Here is a 26985-nt window from a genome sequence, read left to right as displayed (position 1 = left end):
CAAACATTACTTACTCAAGATTATTCTGCAGATAATAGAGAACTCCAAGCTCATTGAGGGTTCGAGCATTATCTGGTGTGTCTTTGCCTAACGTGAGCTCTTCCAGCTGCAAGGCTCGTTGACGTAGAAGAGCAAATCCAAACTAAAGCAAAGCACAAGGTAACGAAAGTCCATCAGCATCAAAAGTTTAACATCTACGACTGAAATTCACCCCCATGCAGAGGGCCAACAAAAGGCCTTTGTGCCAAATAGACCCCATGTAAGCCCTATTATGAGAATTAAGGGTTGCATAGGCCTTTTGTTGGTCCTGTGCATGGGGGTGAATTACACCCAGTATGCCTCCATGAAATCACAGAATCATAGGACTGGAAGGGACCTCGAGAGGTTATCTAGTCCAGTCCCCTGCCTCATGGCAGGACTAAGTATTATCTAAACCATTCCTGACAGGTGTTTGTCCAACCTGCTCTTAAAAAACTCTCCAATGATCGAGACTCCACAACCTCCCTAGGCAATTTATTCTAGTGCTTAACCACCCTGACAGTTAGAAAGTTTTTCCCAATGTCCAACCCAAACCACCCTTGTTGCAATTTAAGCCCATTGCTTCTCCTATCCTCAGAGGTTAAGAAAAACAGTTTTTCTCCCTCCTCCTTGAAACAACCTTTTACATACTTGAAAACTGTTATCATGTCCCCCATCAGCCTTCTCTTTTACAGACTAAACAAACCAATTTTTTCAATCTTCTCTCATAGGTCACGTTTTCTAGATCTTTAATCATTTTTGTCACTCTTTTCTGGACTCTCTCCAATTTCTCCACATCTTTCCTGAAATGTGGCGCCCAATACTCCAGTTGAGGCCTAATCAGTGCAGAGTAGAGCGGAAGAATTACTTCTGGTGTCTTGCTTACAACACTCCTGCTAATACATCTCAGAATGAAGTTCGCTTTTTTTGCAACAGCGTTTCACTGATGACTCTCATTTAGTTCGTGGTCCACTATAATACCCAGATCCTTTTCTGCAGTACTCCTTCCTAGGCAGTCATTTCCCATTTTGTATGTGTACAACTGATTGTTCCTTTCTAAGTGGAGTACTTTGCATTTGTCCTTACTGAATTTCATCCTATTTACTTCAGACCATTTATCCAGTTTGTCCAGGTCACTCTGAATTTTAATCCTATCCTCCAAAGCACTTGGAACCCTCCCAGCTTGTTATTGTCCGCAAACTTTATAAGCGTTCTCTCTATGCCATTATCTAAATCATTGATGAAGATATTAAAAAGAACCAAACCCAGAACCAATCCCTGCGGGACCCCACTCATTATGTCCTTCCAGCATGACTGTGAACCACTGATAACTACTCTCTGGAAAAGGTTTTCCAACCAGTTATGCACCCACCTTACAGTAGCTCCATCTAGGTTGCATTTCCCTAGTTTGTTTATGAGAAGATCATGTGAGACAGTATCAAAAGCTTTATTAAAGTCAAGATATACTACATCTACCGCTTCCCCCTATCCACAAGGCTTGTCACCCTGTCAAAGAAAGCTATCAGGTTGGTTTGACATGATTTGTTCTTGACAAATCCATGCTGTTACTTAACACCTTTTCTAGGTGTTTGCAAATTGATTGCTTAATTATTTGGTTCATTATCTTTCCGGGTACAGAAGTTAAGCTGACTTGTCTGTAATTCCCCGGGTTGTCCTTATTTTCCTTTTTACAGATTGGCACTATATTTGCTCTTTTCCATTCTTCTGGAATCTCTCCCGTCTTCCATGACTTTTCAAAGATAATTGCTAATGGCTCAGATATCTCCTCCATCAGGTCCTTGAGCATTCTAGGATACATTTCATCAAACCCTGGTGACTTGAAGACATCTAACTTGTCTAAGTAATTTTTAACTTGTTCTTTTCCTATTTTAGCCTTGGATCCTACCTCATTTTCACTGACATTCACTGTGTTAGACATCCAATCACCACGAACCTTCTTGGTGAAAACCGAAACAAAGAAGTCATTAAGCACCTCTGCCATTTCCACATTTTCTGTTATTTTCCCCCCACATTGAGTAATGGGCCTACCCTGTCCTTGGTCTTCCTCTTGCTTCTAATGTATTTGTAGAATGTTTTCTTGTTACCCTTTATGTCTCTATATATTGTGACAAAGTTCTTGCTCTACCTTGGTGGGTCTTGCACTTATTGGCAGATTTGCTCGCCTTGGAGTTTCACGGCAGCCCTCAGCTTGGCCATTTTTCTGAACCCACAGTCCAGGTCGACTCCTCCTGTGTCTGACCAGGAGTTGGGAGGATTTGGGGGGAACCCGGGCCCGCCCTCTACTCCAGGTTCCAGCCCAAGACCCTGTGGAATGCAGCTGTCTACAGTGCCTCCTGGAACTTGACACCTACAACTCCCTGGGCTACTTCCCCATGGCCTCCTCCCAACACCTTCTTTATCCTCACCACAGGACCTTCCTCCTGGTGTCTGATAATGCTTGTACACCTCAGTCCTCCAACAGTCCGCGTTCTCACTCTCAGCTCCTAGTGCCTCTTGCTCCCAGCTCCTCACATGCACACCACAAACTGAAGTGAGCTCCTTTTTAAAACCCAGGTACCCTGATTAGCCTTCCTTAATTGATTCTAGAGGCAGCTTCTTGATTGGCTGCAGGTGTTCTAATCAGCCTGTCTTAATTGTCTCCAGAAGGTTTCTGATTGTTCTGGAACCTTCCCTGTTACCTTACCCAGGGAAAAGGGACCTACTTAGCCTGGGGCTAATATATCTGCCTTCTATTACTCTCCTATAGCCACCTGGCCCGACCCTGTCACAACATCCTCTATCTGCTATGCTCTGGTTTTGCCTTCCCTTTACAATATGTTCTAGTCTTCTTAAATTTTTCAGTCCAAACAATCTGTTTCAATTAATTTCTTAGGTCTTAAGAACTCAAAATGGAATTCAAGCTGATGTCGTATCAAACCATTATAAAAATATTCCTGAAGGATTTTGTAAAGCTTCATAGAAAGGCTTCGTATGGCAATACTTGTCATAAATGATGTGGAGTGAGAGTAAAAAGTGTGATCAGATACTTCAGAGACCTCTTTGATAACACCCCCAGCCCACACTAATAGTTCTAATAAAAAATGTTTGTGTAACTGAAATCAATATGAAAGTTGACAAAGTGAAATCCCCATGAACAGATTTTATTTTTCTTTAAATAACTGTGGTGGGAAGAGTGACATTTCCATTGTTTTTCTTTATGTTGCTTCAACTATATAGTTCCTAGCAGAGTTCTTGTACTTTGGGTGCTTCTCTGCCTCTATGAGGCAGAGACTGAACCTAAAACTAGAATTCCCCTAGGAGCTTTATGGCAGGAGAAACAGAAGAAAAAAAAGAGTAAAAAAAAAACCCATGGAAGTGCCCTAAGGAGGGAGTACACGCTTAGGGCTTCATCCTTAAACCACTACCAAATATAGTGGTTACTGACATTGTCACCAGTGTGACACTGTTATCTACGGTAGTAGGCACTATGCACAGTAGTGTTGTAGAATTAGGCCCTCAGTTACCTCCTATAGAGCACTTTCTCTAGTTTCCTTTCAACAACATATAGTCTCAGCATGAAATCTGAATCCCCAAAGTCTGATATTTGGAGGGTTTCTATATCCACTTATTTATTCTCCATCACTCACTACTATATTTCAGTTGTACTTATCCACCTTTATTTCCAGTGAGGTTGAAAGAGCAGATATCAATGCTACTCCTAAAGTGGTTAAGCTGGCAAACTTTCAATTATCAAAAGCACTTAAGCATCAGATTTTCAGAACACCTCCTCAAACACACTTCATCATCCATACAACAAAGCCACAGCTAGCCCCTATTTTGATTAAGTATCAAATCTTTACCAAATTGCCTTTCCGCCTTGCTGCTTTTTGTCGCATTTTAAAGGATTTTTTCCTCAGCTGTTCAGCTTGTTCATATCTGAAAATAGTTATTTAAAATGTTAGAAGAACACCATACATGGCAACGATATACATTTTGGGTTAGATTTTCAAAATGCCACCTAAGTGACTTAAGAGCACAAGTCCCCCTGAAAGTCACCTAGGTGCTTTTGAAAAATCGCACGTTTTGTCAAAGATAGAAGTATGCAAAATACTTATGACTGCGTTAGGAGTGTTAACAGGGTAGCAAGATTCTTCTGTTACCCCTCCCTCTTAGCGGGCATTGAAATCCTGCATAGAAATGCTGACTAGTTGTAGATAGCATGTCTTAATTCCACCCCAAATATAAACAGATTCAAGTTGCTTTCTGCGTAGAGAGAACTGGCGAGTAAGACAAAAACTCTAAAGGCAGTGCTAGAAACTTCCTAGTTTGAAGGAGAAATTTAGGCTGAACTATTATGTTATTGCAACTGCCCTTAAAAGAAAATCTCCAAGAAAGAGGCGGTGAGTTTGGACACAAATCTAGAGTGCGTTCTGCAACTGAGAGGGTAAGGACTCAGAGTCTTGGTTTTCTATGGTTTGGTTAGAGAGTAATTTGCAGAAGAAGAAAGAGAAGAATTTTGGCAGTTTCCTCTAGAATTACATGCAAGTACAGGAGCTTGATCTGCAGAGTCAACAGTACAAACTGTACCAAAGGAATTTTTGAATGAGTGTTACACTTAAATACATTTCCCGGAAGAGGACTCCTTCCCTTTCTTCCCCCCACTCCCCCCAATATCACTAAGCTACTTGCAATGAGCACTAGGAAGGGAATTGCCTCATAAGAAGTGTCAGGATATCTTCAGTATATTGAAGTATGTATTGGAGAAGAAGGATGGTCTTGTCATTAAGGCACTGGATTAGGACTAAGGCGATCTGGGTTTTGTTCTTGGCTCCACCGGAGACTTACTGTCACATTGGAAAGGTCACTTAATCCACGTGCATTAAGTATTAAGGATAAATCATTTTGCTTGTATGTAAGTCTTCCCTACTCCATAGACACGGTGTTAAAATAAAACAAGTAGAATTTGGATACATTTATCCTTCGGAGAACCCATAGAAATCTGCAACCGGACTTGTAAATTCTACCTACACATTTGCCTGGAGCTAGTAATTTGTTTTTGATGGACAAGTAAAATATCCTTAAGATATTTTTCCCTGTTATCATCAGTTACCTACCTCCTGTGTTTGGGCTGGTAAGTATTCACAACTATTTTGCGAGGGTGACAATTGTACCAATACAAGGGCATTTTTAAAAAACATTACTTTGTTATAACTATATATTTGAATACTGCACAAATATGTTTACTAATCTTTTTCTAGACCCCAAAAAAGGTCTCCTCCTCCTCTTGAAACAAGCACATAGTTCTCATTAATATTAATAACAGTTCTGCACATGCATCAAAAGGAAGTTAAATCTATTAAAACGTGTAATTGTAGAAACAGACAGACAATGTAACAACCTCAAAAGACTTGCATGTTATGACAAATCCAGGAAATCATCAATACGATTAATCTTACTTGTTCTGTTTCTGGTATAATGTTGCAAGTGCATCCAGTTCACGAGCAACCCTGGGATGTTCAGCCCCATAAGCATTTTCAGAGATTTCCAGAGCCTGCTTATATAACTGCTCAGCATTTCCAAACTTCTTCCACTGCACATAAACTCCTGCTAACTGATGGAGGGACTGTGCTACCCTTGGGTGATCTGGATCCAGTGCAGTCTCCCGAATTTCCAGAGAACGCTGCAGAGGAGCAACTGCCTGTAATAAAAGAGTTGAGACTGTGACTAGAGCAGGTAAGATAATGTACAAAAAAACACTGCAATACAAAACATCCTATCAAGCACATACTATGCTCTGCTTCAATTCCTTGCTTGCTTGCTGTTACATGGTATTCCCTTTGGTTCCTAGATGCACTTACCTGGCTGAGAAGACCTAGATCTTTTAAGAAACGTCCCAGAGTTTCATAAAGATCAGCCAGACAGATCATATTTTCCTCTCCCTCACAGCTTTTCTCATATTGCTTTAGAGAGTCAAAATACTCTGCTGCCATTGAACTCTTATCTTTTCCGACAAGCTGCCAGTAACTCAGTAATTCTGCAAAATGCCCCCTGTTTTAACAAGAAAAAATAAGAAAGAAGTAAAATACAGAGCACCAAATCTCAGTGCTCAGAACCAGCTACCCTGCTGGATGGCAGGGTCTAAGGAAGGGGGAATATGCACATCAGGAATTTTCCCTCATGCTGCAAAGTGGCTGCAAAGCGGCTCTGTGAAGGCTACTGTAGTCCAGCAGTCAGAATGACCCATGCAGCACCTTACTGGTCTCCCAACTGTGCAGCAGTGAAAGGACAGAGGGTCTCTGCATGACAGTGGATTCACTGCCCCACCCCCATGCACACCTACACACTACCATGCTCAGAGCACCAACGAGCAGGGTTCACGCTACACAGGGATATACCTAGCTGCACAAAAGGGATAGGCAACAGAACAGCACTGGTTCCCATGCCTTGGGTGCTTTGCAACCGGGCAGCCAGGCAGGATATCCCATAAGTAGTATTACACTAGATATCTCCGTATAACTTTATACTTAGCTATTTCTTAGCACCCTTCAGCCAGCTTTCAATCCCTGCTATACGGTTACATATTGGTATTGGTCTAGTTTAATTTCTTCCCATATTTGTGCATTTTATCATTTCTATTATTTATTTTTTAAACAAAACATTAAAGACACTTTATTTCATGCCTTTAACTTGACACTAAACCATTTCAATATGTTTATACGTACGAAGGCCACTCTCTTACCTTTTGTAAAGGTTCTGAGATACAAAGAGGTTCAGGAGACACTTGTGTAGCTTCTGCTTGTTGCCTTGTTGTTGGAAAAGCCAAGGAAGTTCATCTGCACTTCTCCAAGTCACTCTGCCTTGACTAATGGAAGAAAAGCAAACAAAATAAAATCCCTTTCCATTCCTAACATTTAAAATTATAGGGCTTGATTTGGAAAATAGTAAGTCATACAACTACATGGACAAACAACCAGTTAGCATCTCTTATATCACCAATTATCTGACTTGTGTATGCAATTTCCCACCCGCTTTTTGTGAAAAGGAGGTCTATAATAAGAAACTATTAACCACAGCTTGAATCAAAGATCCAAAGTTTGTCTTTGACTCTTTACAATATTAACAGATCTACAAAACTCAAGAAACCCAGGGTAATGCAAAAGCAAAATGTCCCCAAGTTATCTTTAGACACACCCTCGTTTACTGACATGTTTTCATGCAAACTGAAGTTTTACAAAAGGGCAAACCCTGTACCCTGTGCGTAGCCTGAATTTCTAGGCTCTGTGCCCAAATAGTCCATGACAGTTGAGGAAGGTATTGTTTCCTCCACCATAGATTGCTCCTATGTTCTCAGGCCTATAGAACCTGTGTTTCCTCTGTGTCCCCCCCTCCATGGCAGATTAGTATGGCCACTGATTCACTGGCCCCATGCCCATGTCTTCCATAGCCCAACACTGTTTTGGTCCTTGCAAGTACTGAAGTGCAGAGAACTGTGCTCCAAAGCCCACAGTGGGTACACTTCAGGTAGAGTCTGAAGCAGCTATGAATCTATGCCTAGAATAGAAGTGGCTGCATCAATAATAATCTGAACTGAACAGGATGAGGTTTAATGTTACACAGTAACGGACTGCTTCAATGAATTAGGCAGAGAAACCATTTGAAAGAAAGTAAGAAATATCCGCTGTAAAGACTATAACATTTTCTTGTGTTCTGAGGAGTTCTGAAATACCTTAGCTGCATGGTGAAGTAGTCTATTAGTTTTTCTCGGTAAGTAGAAATAATCTTTTGACCTTCTTCCATGTATTCTAGTTGCACCGTTTCCCAAGCCTGGAAAAGAGAGTTATAGTAATCAATATATGTCTGTTACATACTAACAGTGCATGGGGCTCCCTAAAAGACACAAATGGGAAACAAGAATCCTGTGCTGAGGAATTTAAAAATCTTTTTTTGCTAAAGGGATCTTCAACTTGAAAGCAAATCAATTTTAAACAAAATGAGTTAAGAGAAGCTACAAAGGCCCAAGGTATTTAAGAAGAGGAAATATATCATCATGTGGGAGAGGGAGTGGGGAAAGGAGGAAGCCTGATATTTATTTTTCTCAGTAACAATAATTTCATTGGGTCTTTCGTGTTCACCCTTTACCTTGGAAACTGTAACTCTTTTTGTTGCCACTAACATCATAGTTCTCAAATGGCCTCCCAGGCTTTGCTGGGAAAGGGGAAGAAAATGGAGGTACAACTAATAATGCATATTTACTTTTTGTGAAACTAATAAAGTTATACATTGTTGGCATTCAACTATAAACAAAGTACTAAATTAGACTAAAGCTCTTAGATTTATCACTTGCTTAAAAATTATCATTCTCCTTTCCCCTTCAATTCTGGCTTGATTTTTAGTAGACAATATTTTCTAGGACTGCTAGAGTTAACAATCAATGAAAAAGCAACTTTTGAATGCTGATGGTGAACAACATTGATCATCTTGGAAAGAATTCTCAAGATAGCAGGCACTGATATCAGATCAGAACTGAAGGGAGAAAAAGTGGGAGAGAAGACATGCATATAATCAAAATTATGTAGTTTGAAGGCTGATATCTAGTTAACCACCAGGGCTAGAAATTAATGTATAACTGGCAACTTCGGATCTCCCACTTTCCATGGTGTACATCATTTATTTCTAGTCTTGTTGGTTCTCTAGACCTTAAAAATGGTCACAATATTTAGACCAGCAGTGCTCTTTAGCACTGGTCCAGGGCTTAATAAAGCACTGGTCCTGGACCTTGGAAGCAATGAATTTTTTATTCCAAGGAGGGAAAAAATACAACACTTAGTATGGCTTTGCAACCATTCAAATAGTCTACAAAGTGTCTTTTTTTTGGTGCCTGCCTTAATTCTTGACTAAGTCAATGACAGTTACATAACAAAATTAAACAGATTTATATAGTATGCTTGTATCTCTAAAGGAAGACAGCAGGCCATACTGCTTTGATTTACCTTGTTGTAAATCTAGAGAAACATAAGTGGATTCAAAGTTACTCTTGGAGTTACACCGATGTATTTAAGAGCAGAATTTGGCAAAATATGTCTAATTTAGTGGAGTATTATTTGCATATGTCTAAATGTACGGAATCTTACTTGGAGGTGCTGAAACTTTAGCAAACCACAGCCATATGTCAGCATACACATCTTGTGCAGACTGTGAACTAGAGAGGCTAACATGGCACAGGATAGTTCGGGATAAAGTTCCATCAGTTCTGATTCACTCACTCCATTGTGGCTAACACTGATGAGACAGAGAACCTGTGTAGCCAAAAAAATAATGCTTTAATAAATTTAACAACTGCTCACTGAGTAACTCAGGTATACTGAATCCCAAGACAAATACTGAATGCTAGGTTTTAAAACACAATATAGGCTTCCTTGATACATTTAGTACACAAAGTACATCGTACAGTTACCGAGGGTGGGGTGAAAAACAGGCTTCACAAATTAGTTCCACCTAAAGATGAAGTTATGGATGTATAATTTAGGCAAAACTCTGCTAGGTTACACTGGTGTCAATCTGGAGTCAATCTTATTGGTTTCAGTGGAATGACTCAAGATTTATACTGCAGTAAATAAAGGCAATATTGGACCCAACATGGCATGACGTCAGAAATCTTTCCAAAAATATACAAAACCATGTCTCTAATGAACATTGTTACCCAAGTATTCTAAAAATATTTATGTAGTCTTACCTTTAATACAGTAACTGGTTTCAAAAATAGGGACTATTTAGACTGGAAACATTATTGAAAGGGTAAATTATTCATCTTTGGAGTCCACATAACTCAGACCGTTACGCAAATTTGTCAATTTCCATTTTACTACAGCAAATTAAATACATATTTTACCCTTCAAAAGGTGTTTTGTTGAAGCAATAAGGGAACTTCAGAGATTGCAGTTGCTCGAGACGCTATTCAGTACAATACAAATGTCTTAATCTCACAAGAACTACATGCACCAAAATTGCCTGCAAATACAATTTTAAGTATTGCTGCTTTCACATTCTGAGACAAATTTGTTCCTCATGTAACTTCAATGAGGATGGATTTGGCCATTAATTTTTTTTTTCCATCTTAGAATAACCCAAACATTGGATACTGGCTCTTGAATGTTTGTGGATCAATATCTTAACAGAAGGACACAAGATGGAGCACTACTTAAGTGTCTGCTATAGACCACCAAATCATACTGGAAAACAGAATGACTGGCTCCTTAAGCACCTACCTATAAAGTATAGACGAAAAAAAACCATGTTATTATGGGGACTTCAATTTGAGTGAATATGGTGGAGGGCTCATGCGGCCAGTTCTAAAATGTCCTCAGAATTTCTAAAAGTTACAGATGATCATTTCCTAACTCAAAAAGTGTTTCATCCAACACAGGGGAATTTTGTATTAGACCTTCTCTTGACTGATAAAGAGGAATTGATCACAGAACTAAATATTGGTAGTTGCTTAGTGTAAGTGAGCATAGCTTGATTATATATGTTAAGTGCAAAACAGGACACAGTCCAAACTAGTGCTATATATATTTGGCATTTGAATAAGGGCCAGTTTCACACAACTGAAAACAATTATGAGTCTAGTCAACTGGGAGGAAGAATTTACACAGAAAGATGTGAACGATAATAGAGAACTGTTTAAGAACATTTTACCAAAAAAGCCACAATGCAGAAAGGCAGGCTAAACTGGTCAAAAAATAACCCATCTTAGAAGGGAAGTACATAATGAATAGAAAAAAGGGGAAGCTGATGGTAATGAATATAAATCAGAGGCTAAGAATTGTAGAAAACTGATAAGGGAAGCAAAAGGACACCAGGAATAATTTATGATCAGTGGAGTTAAGAACAATAATAAGAAGGAGTTTTTCAAGTATATTGGGAACAAAAGAAATCCTAACAATGGTACCAGTCCATTACTAGAGGAAAATGGTAGAATTCTTAATAATAATGTAGAACAAGCAGAAGCATTTAAACAAATATTTCTTTTAGTATTTGGAAAAAAGACAGATGATGTAGTCATCATGTGATGATGAAATATTTTCCATGCCACCAATAACTCAAGAGAACATTAGACAGCCCTTACTAAAGACAAACATATTTAAATCAGCTGGTCCAGAAAACTTGAGTTTTAAAAGAGTTGGTCGAGGAGTTCTCTGGATCATTGGTGCTGTTTTTCAGTAACTCTGGAAACACTGGGAAAGTTCCAGAGAACTGGAAGAAAGCTAATCTTGTGACAATATTTAAAAGAGATAAATGGGATGACTTGGCTAATTATATGCCAATCCACCCGATATCTCTCCTGGACAAAATAATGGAACTGCTGATGCAGGACTCAATTAATAAAGAATTAAAGGAGAGTAATACAATTAATGCCTCTTGACATGGGTTTATGAAGAATAGATCTTGTCAAAGTAACTTGATATCGTTTTCTGATGAAATTACAAGTTTGGTTGACAAAGATAATAGTGTTGATGTAATAAACATAGACATCTATAAGGCATTTGACTTTGCACCCCACAACATTTTGATTAAGAAACTAAAATAAAATAAAATCAACATGGGACACAATACATGGATTGCAAAAAGAAAAGGAGGACTTGTGGCACCTTAGAGACTAACAAATTTATTTGAGCATAAGCTTTTGTGAGCTACAGCTCACTTCTTCAGAGGAATACATCCAATGAAGTGAGCTGTAGCTCACGAAAGCTTATGCTCAAATAAATTTGTTAGTCTCTAAGGTGCCACAAGTCCTCCTTTTCTTTTTGCGGATACAGACTAACACGGCTGCTACTCTGAAACTAAATGGATTAAAAACTAACTAATTGATAGATCTAAAAGGGCTAATTGTGATCCTTGGTTGTATAAACAGGGGAATATCAAGTAAGAGTAGTGTTAATATTGTCTTTACTCTGTCCAGTTCTGGTGTCCACAATTCAAAAAGGATGTTGATAAATTGGAGAAAAGAGCCACAAAAATGACCAAAGGATTGGAAAGCATGCCATCTAGTGAAAGACTCAAGGAGCTCAAACTATTTAGTTTATCAGAGAGAAAGTTAAGGGGTGACTTGATCACAGTTTATAAGAACCTACAGGAAGAACATAACTTGATAATAGAATACTCTTCAATCTAGCAGACAAAAGTAAAACAAGATCCAATTTAGACAAAATTAAAAAATAAGGTGTAAATTTTTAAGAGTGAGGGTAATTAACGATTGGGACACCTTATCAAGTGTTGGGGTGGATTCTCCATCACTGGAAATTTTTAAATCAAGATTGGATGTTTTTCTAAAAGATCTGCTCCAGTTCACAGAGGAAATAATTCAGGGAAGACCGATGGCCTGTATTACACAGCAGGTCAAACTAGATGATCACAATGATCTTTCCAGCCTCATAATCTATGAAACTATAAATTATAGCTTTGAATCAATGAAAAGTCCTCAAGTACTTTCTTTTCATTTAATTCACAGAAACTCATCCGGAGGAAAGGGAACATGTTCCAAAAGTTTCCATTGCATTTTTTGCTTACCTCTCTCATAAGGTGTTTGTCTTTATCGTTCAGCATGGACTCCTGAACTGATCGCAGAACAAGTCTGTATAGTGATACTGTATCTTGACATTGGAAACACTGTTGAAGGATTTCATCAATATTTCCTGCACTTCGAGCACTGAGCGAATGGACAAGATTAGCTTTTTTAATATGTTAAATTTGACAACCACAAAGTGAATTTAAGCTATTAAAGATCTTCATCTTGTGAAGTGTTGTGTGCCCTCAACTCCTACGGGCTTCAGGAGGTGCACAGAATCTTGCAGGATTAGAACCCAAAGAGTTTAACACCTGAACACATCTACCAACACATGCCATAAGAGTCTCCCTTTTGTAATAATAAATAAATAAATAATAATAAAAAGCAGCGATATAGGATACCTTTACTTTAGCAGGCAACGGAATGGGAAGAAGATCATATCACATAAAGAGACAGAAATGTAAAAAGAAAAGGAGGACTTGTGGCACCTTAGAGACTAACAAATTTATTTGAGCATAAGCTTTCGTGAGCTACAGCTCACTTCATCGGATGCATTCAGTGGAAAATACAGTGGGGAGATTTATATACACAGAGAACATGAAACAATGGGTGTAACTATACATACTGTAACGAGAGTGATCAGGTAAGGCGAGCTATTACCAGCAGGAGAGTGAGGGGGGGAGAGGGGAGGAGGAGGTGGTGAAACCTGGGAGTGGATGGGTCATTACACAAACTAAAACTATTTCCCCATGTTTATTCCCCCACCCCGCTGTTCCTCAGATGTTCTTGTTAACTGCAGGAAATGGCCCACCTTGATTATCACTACGAAAGGTTTTCCCCACCCACCCACCCCGCTCTCCTGCTGGTAATAGCTCACCTTACCTGATCACTCTCGTTACAGTGTGTACAAACCCAATTTTTTCGATCTTCCCTCATAGGTCATGTTTTCTAGACCTTTAATCATTTTTGTTGCTTTTCTCTGGACTTTCTCCAATTTGTCCACATCTTTCCTGAAATGTGGTGCCCAGAACTGGACACAATACTCCAGCTGAGGCCTAATCAGCGTGGAATAGAGCGGAAGAATTATTTCTCATGTCTTGCTTACAATATTCCTGCTAATACATCCCATAATGATGTTTGCTTTTTTTTGCAACCGTGTTACACTGTTGACTCATATTTAGCTTGTGATCCACTATGACCCCCAGATCCCTTTCCGCAGTATTCCTTCCTAGGCAGTCATTTCCCATTTTGTATGTGTGCAACTGATTGTTCCTTTCTAAGTGGAGTACTTTGCATTTGTCCTTATTGAATTTCATCCTATTTACTTCAGACCATTTCTCCAGATCATTTTGAATTTTAATGCTATCCTCCACAGCACTTGCAACCCTCCCAGCTTGCAACCCCTCCCAAATTAATACTCTTATTTTATAAAGTGTGTCCCCAGCGGCAACTAAGCAACTAAAAATAAAATATTTAAATAATAAAGAACAAGCAGCAATTGTGAGCCACCAACCACAAGCATCCTCCTTTGGAGTCTCTAAAGTGAGACTGCTGGCCTTTTAAAAAAATACGTGCTATATCAGCCACAAGTTGCTGTGCTCAGTTATGTTCTTTGACACAGTAGGGAGGATTAATCCTCTCCACCTGCAGAAATTACAGGGTGAAATCTTATGTCCTGTATTATGCAGTAGGTCAGACCATAGGACCATAGTGGTGCTCCCCTGGTCTTAAAATCTTATGGGCTCATCTACATGGCCCCAAAGTTTGGACTATGTGGGTGTGAAGTGTTCCACTGTAACTGTCCCATGTAGACACTGCTAGCGCAAACTAAAAGGTACTTAGTTCACATTAACAGAGACCCGTTTGAAGAGGAATACGTTAACGCACACTAGGTATCTTTTACTTCACACTAACAGCAGCATTCTCATGGGACAGTCACAGCGCCGCACTCTGGTGCACACTGGAGTTTACACCCCCATAGTCTACACTGCAGCACAGTGTAGACTTAGTCTAGGATGCAAAGCATCAGGCACATCAGCAAACCCAACAGCCCACAGACAAAGCACCTCTCAAAATAAAAGGAATACTTCTCAATTAATATTTAAAAAGGGAATAAAGGGACTGACAGCTACAAAAAGAAGAATGAAGCAAAAGGATGGAGAGAAACCTGGATTTGGTTCCTGGATTCAGAATAGGGAGAGGATCATATACATATATTCAGATTCAGTGGGTACCTAAATATTTAGCATCAAAATCGGATAGATCATTAATTCTTTATAGTGCTGTTTTCTTTTCTTTTTTATAATAAATGGGGAAATAACTTTCTATTTTCTTCTGCTAAAGCAATTTCATCTCAACAAAGAATAATTCTGTTTCAACTGAACATTTTCTGATATGCTGATAAAGCAATTTGTATTTTTAAAATCTACAGACTCACACAATAATGTCAGGCCATCTCAACTTACCAAGCGATCATTTTGCCCAAAAGAGTGACATACAAAGCATTGCAAGTTGTGGCAGAACGACAATGTTTCTCAAGTTTCTTCTCCTAAGACAAGTATTAAAAAAAACATTATAAGCCAATGTAATATTAAGCACTTTGAAGAGTTAAGGATTTGACACTAAAACACAGATTGTGGATGTTAAAAAAAGCACATAACTAGTGTACAAAACATTGTGTGTTTTTCCTTTAAGTGGGATATATATAAGTGGAGGCTTCCTCCTGAGAGCTACATCATCTCAGGATATGATCGACACCTTGTTAGGATCAGACTCCATGGATAGGATTCAAAATGTCTTCCTTTCACATGTCCAAGCATTTTTACCGCAATTACATATTATACTAAAACAGGAGGACATGTCTGCAGAAAGATGGGTAAAAGTATAGTTCCCTTACTAGTAATTTATACTATTCCATCTGAATTTGGTGCTATCAGCCTCTGGATAAAAATATTTACACCAAATCCTGTGTAAAATGGCTATACGTTAACTAAATAAAACACATTTTCCTGGCTATTGAAACATTAACAAAAATAAGCTTTTGTCAGCTCATTTTACTCTTCCACATCTTCAATAAAATTTACACTAGACTCTAGCGTGAAATACTTTCAACAGAATTACAACAGACATACCTGTTCGTTGGTCAATTTAACATCTGCACAGCTACATTCTGCACTAATGAGACATTTCACATCTTTAGAATTCAATGGCTCAAGATGAAGAGTTGGCCACAACCTTTTAGTGGGAGAGAACAAAATTACATTCAAATCCAGCAAAATAGTATGTCAAAGAAAAGAGACCTAACTATGTGACGTGGAAAAAAAGATGTCAATGCAGAAATCTGAAACTACACTCTTCTGCTGTTAAAGAATTTTAATAATACAAAGTCACATTTGTATTTTTAACCTTGCCCTAAGATGGCTGACTACATCAAAGTACTGGAAGTCTGCAAGTGCACATGCCTATGTTTAATATGCACTATATCACCTTTAATGGGGAAAATCGAAATCCAAAATTCCCACTGACTTCAGTTGGTACAAAATCAGACTCAGATTTTATTCTGCAACCTATCTATATGTATAAGTATATTCAAACCCAGGCTAATTTGAAACCTCCTCAAAGAACAACGTACCTCCAAGCCTGCGGACATGTTTCCACGTTCACAGATACAATCACCCTTACATTCACTGGCAGTGGATCTATCAGCCATTTCATATGTTTTTCAGCTTGCTTAAAAACAAGTTTCAGGGCATTAATTCAAAATTCATTAAAAACAAATGCCACAAATCACTGTCGTCTCATTAACTGTTCAGCCCAGTGAAAACAATCTTCCAATGCCTCTGTTCTCTTAAAATTGTTCAGGACCACATTTCTGATATAGAGCTAAATTCTCCTTTTTATGTGCAGCAGCATGGTGACAACTTAAGTAAAGCAGTTAGCGTAGTATCATGTAGACTCTCGCCACCTAAAGATTGGATACGTGACCCAACCCACAAATCAGTCCACAATTTTGGACCCACCCCCGCAGATAATGCAATGAGACAAATCAAAAGGCAACATACTCTGGCAAATTCCATAAATACCACGTTTTATGGATAAAACAAATGACAATTTAATTCATCTAGTAAAACTGCAAATTATTTTCTACGTATATCACTCCAAGTTTGTTTTGCATTTGTAAAGGCCAAGCAGATTGGAAATGTACCTGTATTTGGTCTATAGAGTCAATAATTATGATAATGCTGCCTTGGTGACGAGCAGTAAGTTTTTCCAGCCAACGAGGAAACTCTTCCAAGAGCTTAGCTGGATCCAATGTTAAAGGTGACACTAACCAAGAATGCTGCATGAGCTGCAAAATTATAAACATGCATAAAAATATTGCATCTTAAGAAATGCTTAGGGGAGTTGGACACAAGATAAAATCATTCACTCCTGGGGAGCTGATTTCAAACAAGTCCATCCAAAGTTGTTTTCCCTTCACTGCATATAAGGAGCAAGAATTTAAGAAAAAGGAGAATGTTTTTTGAAGTTCTTGTGTATTTAATTTTAGATGGACAATGTGAGGTTAAAAATCCCATGGGACCATCTGGGCAATAAGAAGTGCGGAAAATGTACAAATAAACATGTGAAGATTTTTAACAACACAGGGAAGAGTTGATAATCTTTCTGAAGGGCTCAGTACTATGCAGCCCTGAGTGTCCTCTTTTGTAGATAAAGGGAGCCCAGATCTTGGCAGAATCAGGCCCCTCATTTATTCAACACATATCAGACACGTACTTCTAAAACAAATTAACATAGAAGAGCAATAGTCCAACTATAGTGGGGTGCCAACTGGCAAATGCAGCTTCAGGTTTCTCAATGCATAGACAAAAGACATGCCAACTGCTGCTTTCCTTGGCCAGATGGCAGGAAATAGTAAAAGAAGCTTATGTCGCTTTCTTTATAAACCATCAATATTTTTCAGTGGAATCATAATTGATAACAATGTATTATGAAAAGCCTCAGAGGTGATATTTTAATATATTTCTGATATATTATCAACTCAACAAAATGCGGAAATCATCATCTGTATCACCCTGATTTGGTACAGACAGGGCCAAAAGAACTTTAAATAGATTCATATGTGTATATACACACACAAACACACACACACACACAATGAATAATGCTACATGTGCTAAACAATAACTAGAGTACCTTTAAAATAAGCCGTTTAATTATTAGTGCAGATTCTGAACTGGCAGACAAGGGCTTCCCAACAAAGTGATAGAGAATTAGTGTGTTTGGTGAATGCTTCTGTTGCAGTTGAATCCTATTGGGGCAAAAAAAACACACACACATTCCCAATAGCCCACATTTTTCTAAATATATTCTTATTTCCAATAAATATTATTGTAGATTTGTCAAATGTAATTATATATTTTAGCTTGGCACCTGCAGTATATGCATAATAAAATAAGTCAGAAAATTAATCATCCATAATCAAATATTTTCCATCAGAATTTTCACTTTTTATCTCCACTGGACTAGAGGGATTTTCAGGTACTTGCTACATTCACAGATTACAAAGATAAAACACCAAAAAGAGGAGATCCTTGGGGGAAGGGTGGGTAATGAATGCCCTGATGGCATCAGCATTCAAGTGTTACTCATCGGAATACTGTCAGTTTATTTTATGGCAGTAGGTTCTGTTGTAGATCATGAGTGACCGCAAGATACATTTCTGCAATAGGTTTCTGGATTTGGATCCTCCCTTCCATTTACCTCAGCGGGGGCACTTAGCGGAGGTGAAATTTTCTGTTGTAACCACCACCACCCTCATTCTCAGAACAGTGCACAGCTCCCTGTGTAGGAGTTGAGTTGGGGTTCTCCATGGCACTCTCCCCTGTGGGTTGTAACGGGGTGCCTAGACTTTAGAGGGTTGCTTTTGGAACTTCAGTATTTTTCTAATGCTGGTTTCTCCTGCTACCGTCCAATATTGTGCTGTTCTTGTTTGAAGTGTAATTTAAAAAAAATATTAACCATTTTTAAAAATACCATTTTGACAGGAGAAGAGATTTGCCAGAGCCTGGTCCTCCAGACACAAGAAGAGGTGGGATGGGTGCTGGTGCTGCCACTAGATCATTTAGACGTTCATAATACTGCAAACAGAACAATTTAAGTTACAAGGGCTCCAGTATTAAAGAAATACATGTCCTGATTAATCAATATACTGATTAATGCATCCTCCAAATATTTAAGCACATACTTAACTTTAAGAATGTTTAGTTCCATTGTAGTCAGTGGACTAAGAGTAAAACAAAATATATGGATATAGAAACAAAGTGGTTTTGTTGTTGCTTTTTTAATGGGGAAGGAAGCATGGAAAGTGCTAGAATCACTAAAAACTACTATTTAATACCTCTTCCATAAAAAGTTTAAAAGTAGAAAATAATTTTTAAAAATTAGTTTGGGATGAATTTGCAGTACTAATAAATATGACTGACTAGTGGCATTGGTACAGTAAGACCTAGTACAAGAAGGCATGCAATTCCCCCTGCACCTCTGCTAATGCACTGCAATCTTGGCCTGCCAGATCCCAGTGGTGTTCCAGACTTGTGTCTCATGAGAATGTATTACCAACTGGACTAAATTATTGTGTTGTGGTTTTATGAGGTGAGCAAATGTCCATTAGGGACTAGAGTGAGACAAAAATCCATTTTGCCCCTGACAAGGCAAATTTGAATGTAGACCTCCAAGAATGGAAAGATGGTCCAGTGGTTAGTGCATTAGGTTTAATTCCCTGCTGCACCACAGACCTCTGTGTGACCTTGGCAAGTCACTTAGCCTCTCTGTGCCTCAGTTACCCATCTCTAAAATGAGGATAATAGCTCTGCCACACAGAGTGTTGTGAGGATAAATACAGGCACTCAGATACTATGTTGATGGGGGGCACATAAATAACTAAGATAGATAGCCAAGGATAAAAGGATAGTGTTCTAATATTCCGTGTCACCTACTGCTACAAGTAGTTACACTTGATTATATGGAACTGGCTATTTTTAGAAGCTAAAAAATTCTTATAGAACCAGAAGTACAGAATAATATGAATGAAGAATAGCAGAGCATATTCCTTACAATTCTAAGAAAAGGAATTATCTCTGTGTTAACTTTTTAATTTCCATTTCTAAAATAAGTTAATCAAATTTACTGGAAAAACAGCATTCAAACTTGTCTCTGTTCAGCTTTCATCTCTATTGGAGGCAGCACAGCAGACTGTATCAGGTTTGCCAATAACGTATGGGACACAACATCTACCAGTGGGAGATGGACAGTTTTCCAGGACTAACTCCTCACATTTGATCCCTATCATTACATTTTTTGCATTCCAAAACCCCATAGAAGAGATTCTCTCCCATTATGGCCTCGCCCCTGAGTGCGCTGTGGCAGTGTAGAGGAGCCATAAAAGCCCCTGAGCCAGGGTTCCCTCGGTACAGGTACTGCATAGGACAGCTGTTGGCTCACTTAGATCGTATCTAACAAAGAAATTATACAACTTTAACTATTCCCGTATGTTATTAAAGTGGTGCAACCCCCTAGTGTGAACGAAGTTCTAGGTGGATGGTATAGCTTATTCCTGTAAAGGGTGGAGGAACAGCTACGCTGGTATAAGGCACCTTTATGCTGCTATAACTAGGGGTTACCTTGATTTAACTACTTCAGTAGAAAATTCATATCCTTAACTGAAATAGTTCAATCAGTACAAAAAAAGTGGATAGACCAGGGCTAACACAGGACCCTTCGCAAGCCCTGAAACAGGGGGTGAGGTCATAGTGCATGGTACAACGGCCATTTTGAGAAGCTCCAGGTTGCCGAGCTGTTCAAAGGCAGTTCAGGGAGGGCTTCTGTAATTTAGAGCAGTCCCCTGGACTTCTTAAATTACAGCATGGGCCATTTTGGTTCCCAATCAGCCCAAAATCCCAGGGACAAAACGATGGCTTACAGCCACCTTTGCCCCTCTTTCTCAGAGCTGTGCTTGTGCATGCTGCTTCTCCAAGAGGAGCAAGCATAGAGTGTCAGCCAGTTCCTCTGGGAAGCACAGCACAGCAGAGCACAGCACGAAAGCACACCCACTTATTCAAGCAGCAACGTAATTCCCCACCAGAGACACTTTTCACGGATTCCTCTAGATGGATTAATTCAACCCTTTCTAGGTGTATCTGTTTTTGACTCCTAGTTTTACAAGGGCTTACAGGTGAGGCAGTCCAGGAAGTAATGAGCATTTCAGTACCCCTTTATTTTTTATTTTACTATGTCTTTCTCTCACACAGAGTCAGAGACATTAAGATTGTGGACTATGTTTCATTATCATAATCCAATTCCAACAGACCTAATTCTCTGTATTGACACAGGGCTTTCATTTGCTTCAAAAAGCTGTTTGAGGCCTTTCATTTAGACTTCAAAGTATGGCGTGTTACTCACCCTCTAAGAGAGCCCCTTATTTCTAGACAGTATACTATCACGGCAACATTTCCTCCAATGGAGAAACAAGGACCATTTCTTCACCAATGACACTTTAAAACAGACATAACTGGCATTGTTCCAGAAACTAAATATATCATTTGTCTAACACATATGGTCTCCTCTAGCCTAAGGTGTAAAAGCTCCAAGGTTGTTCTCAAACATAGGTCCTTCCATATAACAGCATCATTGCTGCTCATGAAACAGAGACATTTATTTCCCTTAATCAACAGACATTTCTATCTGCTTACTTTCTCAAATCCTAGTTCACATGTTGAGTTAGAAGCCTGCTGGAAAGCTTCCATCTGTTCTTGTTCATCATGTGCATCCCACAGCACATCTCCAAAAACTTCCTCTTCAGGCGCAGTGGACTCCTCTTTATTACCCAAATCCTTGCCTTCTACTTCTGTGCTTTCACAGCCCAATATATCCTGTGTAAGAAACAAACCACATGGAAATATTGTAACTTATTCCTTAAAAGTATATGCTATCATTGCCCCAGATTCTTTCAACTAGGCAGTGGGCACCGCTTACATGTCATTTTGGACTTACATTTGTGGCATGAAATGTATTCCATATGGTATGGGCTGCATACCATACTGACACACACTGGACAGGACAGTTTTTATGCACTGTATCCCTTCCCGCTTTAGGTAACAATTCTGGGGTAGATGAGTGAATTCTATTCGTGTCAATGGATCTGTGCCCATGTACGCCAGCAGAGAATGTGACCAAATGAGTCCTAGTGACGCTTTATATTGAGATCTCAAGAAGCTGCTTTCAGTTTTCCCCATGATGGAGGTTACCTACAGTAACATAGTTCTTAAACTATTTTATTCAGTTGTGGCTTTCCTTACTTCCAGGTATTAATAATGCTGAAACATATGGAGGCCTTTGAATTAAGACAAAACATCACTCATTTGTAGTGAATATAAATAGATTATTAAATAGACCGTGGATTTACTACAGTGCTTGCAGAATACTGGCAATATGGCAATTTTGTAAAGCCATGGAGGGCACTGCCCCAGAGTCTACCATTCAAATTGTAAGCAGGAATGCGCAAAGTAGCCTCTCATGTGGAATACACAGCATCATGCACTCTACCTGTTTAATTATCTTTTCCACACAATTATAAGTTTCATACGCTCCTTCTTCCACTCCTCCCATGTGATCAATGAGCTGAAAAAGTTAATGACAAAATATGAAGCAACTCTGGGATTGACTATTAAACACAGATGCAGTTACTGAGGCATGTAGATTTAAAATATATCCAAAGCTTATATTCTTTCCAGAACAACATTCGCCACCTTTCAAAATGAAAACTACTTGGAGGCTTAGCCTCTGGCACTGTAAGACAGAATTTCATTTAAAAATGAGATGCTTCCACCTCACCAAAGATACTTTGGCAGTGGATAAGAAGGCTTAACGATGAGCTAGGACCCAGGAGGGTTCCTCTCTCAGCTCAGGGAAGCTAAGAGAGGACATCTGGATAATGATTTACTAAGGCAGCTGCATTTCATTGCTAATAAAGGTGCCTGTAAGAAGAAGTCATCTTCCAAGGGAAGTTGGCCGCCAAGAGAGTGTACTCAAGCAGAGCCTGAGTACGCTTCAGGGGATTATTTGTTTGTTGTCCTTTTCCTTATTTGAGTAGTCAACCCACAGGCAGGAGGAGGAGGGGATTTTGAATCAGAGTTCCTTTGTTTTGATGATATCCAAAAAAATAATACAGGAAAATGTACTATTAATGATGTGGTTAGATTATTTCTCTAACTGGAAAGTCCTGTAAAATGTAATAGGGATTTAGCATATAAAAAGTTCATAGTATTCTATAGGAATTAGAGTATAGCATAGAATTTAAACAGAGAATGCCACTTGTATATACATTTTTAAAAATCATTCCAAATTCTATAGCAGGGTTGTATTTTCCCAGAGGATGATCCAAAATAATACAGAACAGTTCTTTTCTATTAAATATTATAGGATTTTTTCATAAGAATTCTGTAAGAAATTTAGAGCCAAATTCTGCTCAGTCGCACCCCCTGCGCAGCTGACAATAAAACTTTGTTCAAGTTTCTGTACAGGCACAGTGCTCAATTTTTTAAATCTACAATTTCATAAAATTCAACATCATACACCTGTTCACAAAAGATGTCCATAACAAAGCATGCGTTGTAATATTTGAGGTTACAAGTATTATGCTACAAAATAAGAGGACAACAAATCTCTGAAACATAACAACCTTCTACATGTTGTACCTTTGCTTTGTTCACATAACAAACTTGCTCAGTTAACTGCTGCACAGGGTCTGAGCTGACTTTGCCATCTTCTATTCTGCGGTAAATCAGCCGGGGCTTTCCTTCAGGATTTTTCAATAAGGCTTCTTCACAGTCCTCCAGCAAACAGCTAGATTGGAAATCAGCAGTCTTGAGCTATAATACACTGTTGCAGTACGCAGTTTAATCAACATAAGCTCCAAGGACGGGTTTCACTGCAAAATCTAATTGAAAGGGCACACCTTTTACCATGAAGGCAGCCAGACATTGAAACAGAGGATATCCAACGTCTGGGCCAGGAAAATGGAGAAAAGTTCTCAGGTTGCTAATTGTACTCACGATATTAAGATTCTTTCAGTAGCAGATTTACACATGATTGCTTTTTTAATTCAGAAGTCTATTTTCTACAAACCCTCTCATCATACTGGTACTCAGATTGTGGCCCATGTACACAAGATTGGATTTTTTTGGCCAGCAATGTCAGTAGGGCCAGAAATGCTCTCAGTGTCTTTGCATTGCCCCCACTTCTCCAAGGACATAAAGGGCAGAGCAGACCCAATTTTCCCTCAGTTCTTTTTTTACCACCTGTGCCAGCAAGATGGAACCCCTGCAGTGTCTGTCAGCCTGCTGCTTTGCACACAGTGCTAGCATTAGTTAGTCAGCAGTATTATCAATTAGCAAGTTGTTAATTAGCCTTTTTGCCCATTAGCAAAAAAACCCTTTTTTAGTCAGATATTTAGTTTATAGGCTAGACACCCCCACATCTGAACCAGGGTGCTAGCAAAATGGCAAAAGGAAAATCGTCAGGATTCAAAACCTAACCCCTTGTGTAACATTTCAATGGCACATAACAACAGACACTGTAGGTACCTTTTTTTGTTTAGGAGAGGGACACATTCCTGAATGATGTTCTATATGTTGCTCTTTCTCTTAGCAGACTCAAAAAGCTAGAGAAGCCTCATCCCAAGTTCCTGACCAAAGCTGACAGAGTTCCATATGAATCAATTTATTCATCTCCAGCTTTCTTCCCCAATCCTCACTCAACTCCAAAGGCAGCTAAACTTCAGACACTTAATGTAGTAATGTCATAGTTCATTAAAAGGCCAAAAACTAAACTGTTCCTGGCCCCTTGCTAATAAGATTATGGGTCAGACAATATCCTGGCAGAGATTATCAAAATGGCTGTTCAACTGTCTAAGGACAAATTGAAAATGACGACAGTATGCCCATTATTTAGTGTTTTCACTTCTAATCCCTCTTTTCTTCCTCCTTCATGGTATACAGCCAAAAAGAAAAAAATTCCAAGCTGCAAAATAGAAACAACTGAATTGTAACATTATCCTTAAGTCAATACTTTTGGTTTAGAAAATTATTTTTCTTCTAGTAAGACGACCAATTATTCACTGCACAAGTGAAAAGCACTGCATTACCAGTTGTTATAAAATATCATGGATTTAGTAAATTACATCACAACAGGCTAGGGCAAGACTCTGCACTGAAGAGCCAGGAAATTAACCGAGAAGTAAGTTAGAGAGACAAAAAGAATATGCAACCAAATAAAACAGGTAATATAGGCAGGTGACTAGACAGATAAGCAAATAAAACACACAGAACATGTTCACACATGCCATCTCTAATTTCTGTGATTCTATCATTAGGAACAGCAGAAAGCTGTTCTTGGAAAGCAAGAAATTTGCATATTTTGATGGCTCTTTTATGTTGTATTTTAACAGAATCTAGAGCCACAGGAACAGGGAAACCTCAGAAAGAAGCTGCTTTCTCTTAACTGTCTGTGCTAGAAAATCTAAAGTCTGAAGGAAGATTTGTTAGAAGAATCTAGCTTAAGAAATGCTGTAAGTGGAACACTGCATACATGTTAATAAGCTATGTGTTATACATAAATTATCAGTTTCTCTTTGCTTTGTCAATCTGCAAAACTATTAACTTACCTTGGCAAAGTTAAATGTATGAACAAAATGACTAAGGAACTTTTCTCAATTTCCCATTTTCTCACAGCCTGGAAATGATTTCCATTTTCTACTGGAAAATGAACAACTTGAAAGAAGTACCCCATTGTTTCACATATTCTTTGAAGTTTTGGTGAGTAGTTCTGAAAGGAAATTTAAATAAACTGACCTTTATTATTAATTATGCATTTCAATAAGGACCTATTAATAAACCACAATTTATTTTCAATATAAACTTTCTTCCATTGAAATCCATAACAAAACGCCCACTCATTTCAATGGGATCAAGATCTGACTCCTAAACTTTTTAAGAACTACCACAGAGTTTTGATGAACAAGTTTTAGAGGAGAAAAATAGAGAACCTTAAATGAATGATTAACTAACATAACTTTTGTGCTGTTCTCACCCGAATGAAGATGTCCACCTCAGGTTGAGTCTCATCTGTATTAATGAGATAGCACCTTACTGTGTTACTCCACAGAGAGTGGGAAAACAGTGGAGTGACCTGCAATAAACTGGCAATAGCAGCATCCCAGTCATCTGCAAACAATATACAAAACCACAGGTCTCCTTATCTTGTTACATCATATAACAGTTTGCATCAATGCTCTCTTAACACACCCTAAGGAAATAATAAACTTCATTTTATAGAGTATTTTTCATACTAATATATCACAAAATACTTCAGATCTAATTAAAAGTTAGATTTAAATAATATGCAAAATTATAAAATATAGCAAAACAAAACAGCAGAATGTTAAATACATTCACATTACATACCTATTATGTTTCTTTTAAAATAAATGTTTGTGAAATTTAGCCAAAATGTCAAGCTGATGGCTTTCATACAAAAAAATTAAATTCTCTAACAGAAGTAATAAAGATGCCCATGTAATTAAATGCCTAACTAAGCAATTGTTAGTAAAATACTGCTGCTTTAAAATTAATTGTAAATATACTAAGCTAACAAATGTTGGTGAACTAATAGGTAGCATAATTCTTCTTTAGATAAACTGCATTGTTTTCCATGTGTATGCTGTATGTCAATTCAGCTTATCACAGAAAGCTCTAAAGCTAATTCTTTTCTTAGCTTCTCATTTTGTAGGCTAACATTACCTATGTTCTGAGCAGTTTCAAGGAAGCTACTTGACACGTGAAAGTCTTAACACTTTAGCATTACTGAAAGGTAATTTTGTATTTTTATGAGATCTCTAATAGCTCACTATAATCTTGTAAATTCCTGCAAGTGTATTTCAAAATACAAAACACCATTTTTCTGATAAGCTGACTAGTGAGTTACTAATTATCTCCTGAAAATGTCAAAAAGTGACCTTTCACTAGCAGTAAAGTGGTGTTGCAAAGTGACATATACAGAGAAACTCAAAGTTAAGGATGATACGTTACTTGTCTGAGTAACTAATTTGAACTGAGTCTGTGTCACAGGCTAGTATTGAGATTAAGGTAGTGAGGCAAGCCAAATTAGAAAGTGTTGTTACTAACTACAAAATACTGGAATTGATAGGGAAATCAGTGATAATCTTTCCCATAGTACAAATGTAATTCAGCATGCATAGGTCCTGATCATGCAATTGGATCTGTGTGGATGAACCCTCAAAGTCATGGAGAGTTCTATTTAAGTCAATGGGATTCTGCCTGGAAGGG

General features: G+C 38.4%; 1 protein-coding gene across 5 annotated transcripts in view; it reads right to left on the bottom strand.

Annotated features, from left to right (window-relative positions):
* Nucleotides 1-26985, bottom strand: part of NPHP3 (nephrocystin 3) — a 45623-nt gene that overhangs the window by 11537 nt on the left and 7101 nt on the right. For 4 of the 5 annotated variants that reach the window (XM_073333223.1, XM_073333225.1, XM_073333226.1 and 1 more), the window contains 20 exons: nt 25730-25863; nt 25305-25465; nt 23338-23485; nt 22187-22261; nt 21334-21513; nt 18620-18723; nt 17780-17894; nt 16788-16931; nt 16215-16312; nt 15715-15817; nt 15049-15131; nt 12586-12724; nt 9150-9314; nt 8158-8223; nt 7745-7842; nt 6758-6880; nt 5877-6066; nt 5475-5716; nt 3879-3954; nt 15-142 (listed from right to left, as the gene is read on the bottom strand). In XM_073333223.1, the coding sequence (XP_073189324.1) occupies nt 15-142; nt 3879-3954; nt 5475-5716; nt 5877-6066; nt 6758-6880; nt 7745-7842; nt 8158-8223; nt 9150-9314; nt 12586-12724; nt 15049-15131; nt 15715-15817; nt 16215-16312; nt 16788-16931; nt 17780-17894; nt 18620-18723; nt 21334-21513; nt 22187-22261; nt 23338-23485; nt 25305-25465; nt 25730-25863 (2572 nt within the window). The remainder of the gene's footprint in view (nt 1-14; nt 143-3878; nt 3955-5474; nt 5717-5876; nt 6067-6757; nt 6881-7744; nt 7843-8157; nt 8224-9149; nt 9315-12585; nt 12725-15048; nt 15132-15714; nt 15818-16214; nt 16313-16787; nt 16932-17779; nt 17895-18619; nt 18724-21333; nt 21514-22186; nt 22262-23337; nt 23486-25304; nt 25466-25729; nt 25864-26985) is intronic. The other variant, XM_073333224.1, reaches the window with a different exon arrangement.

Source organism: Lepidochelys kempii, chromosome 2 (genome assembly GCF_965140265.1).
Source record: "Lepidochelys kempii isolate rLepKem1 chromosome 2, rLepKem1.hap2, whole genome shotgun sequence".
NCBI classification, from domain to species: Eukaryota; Metazoa; Chordata; order Testudines; family Cheloniidae; genus Lepidochelys; species Lepidochelys kempii.
This window is presented reverse-complemented; position numbering and strand designations above follow the sequence as displayed.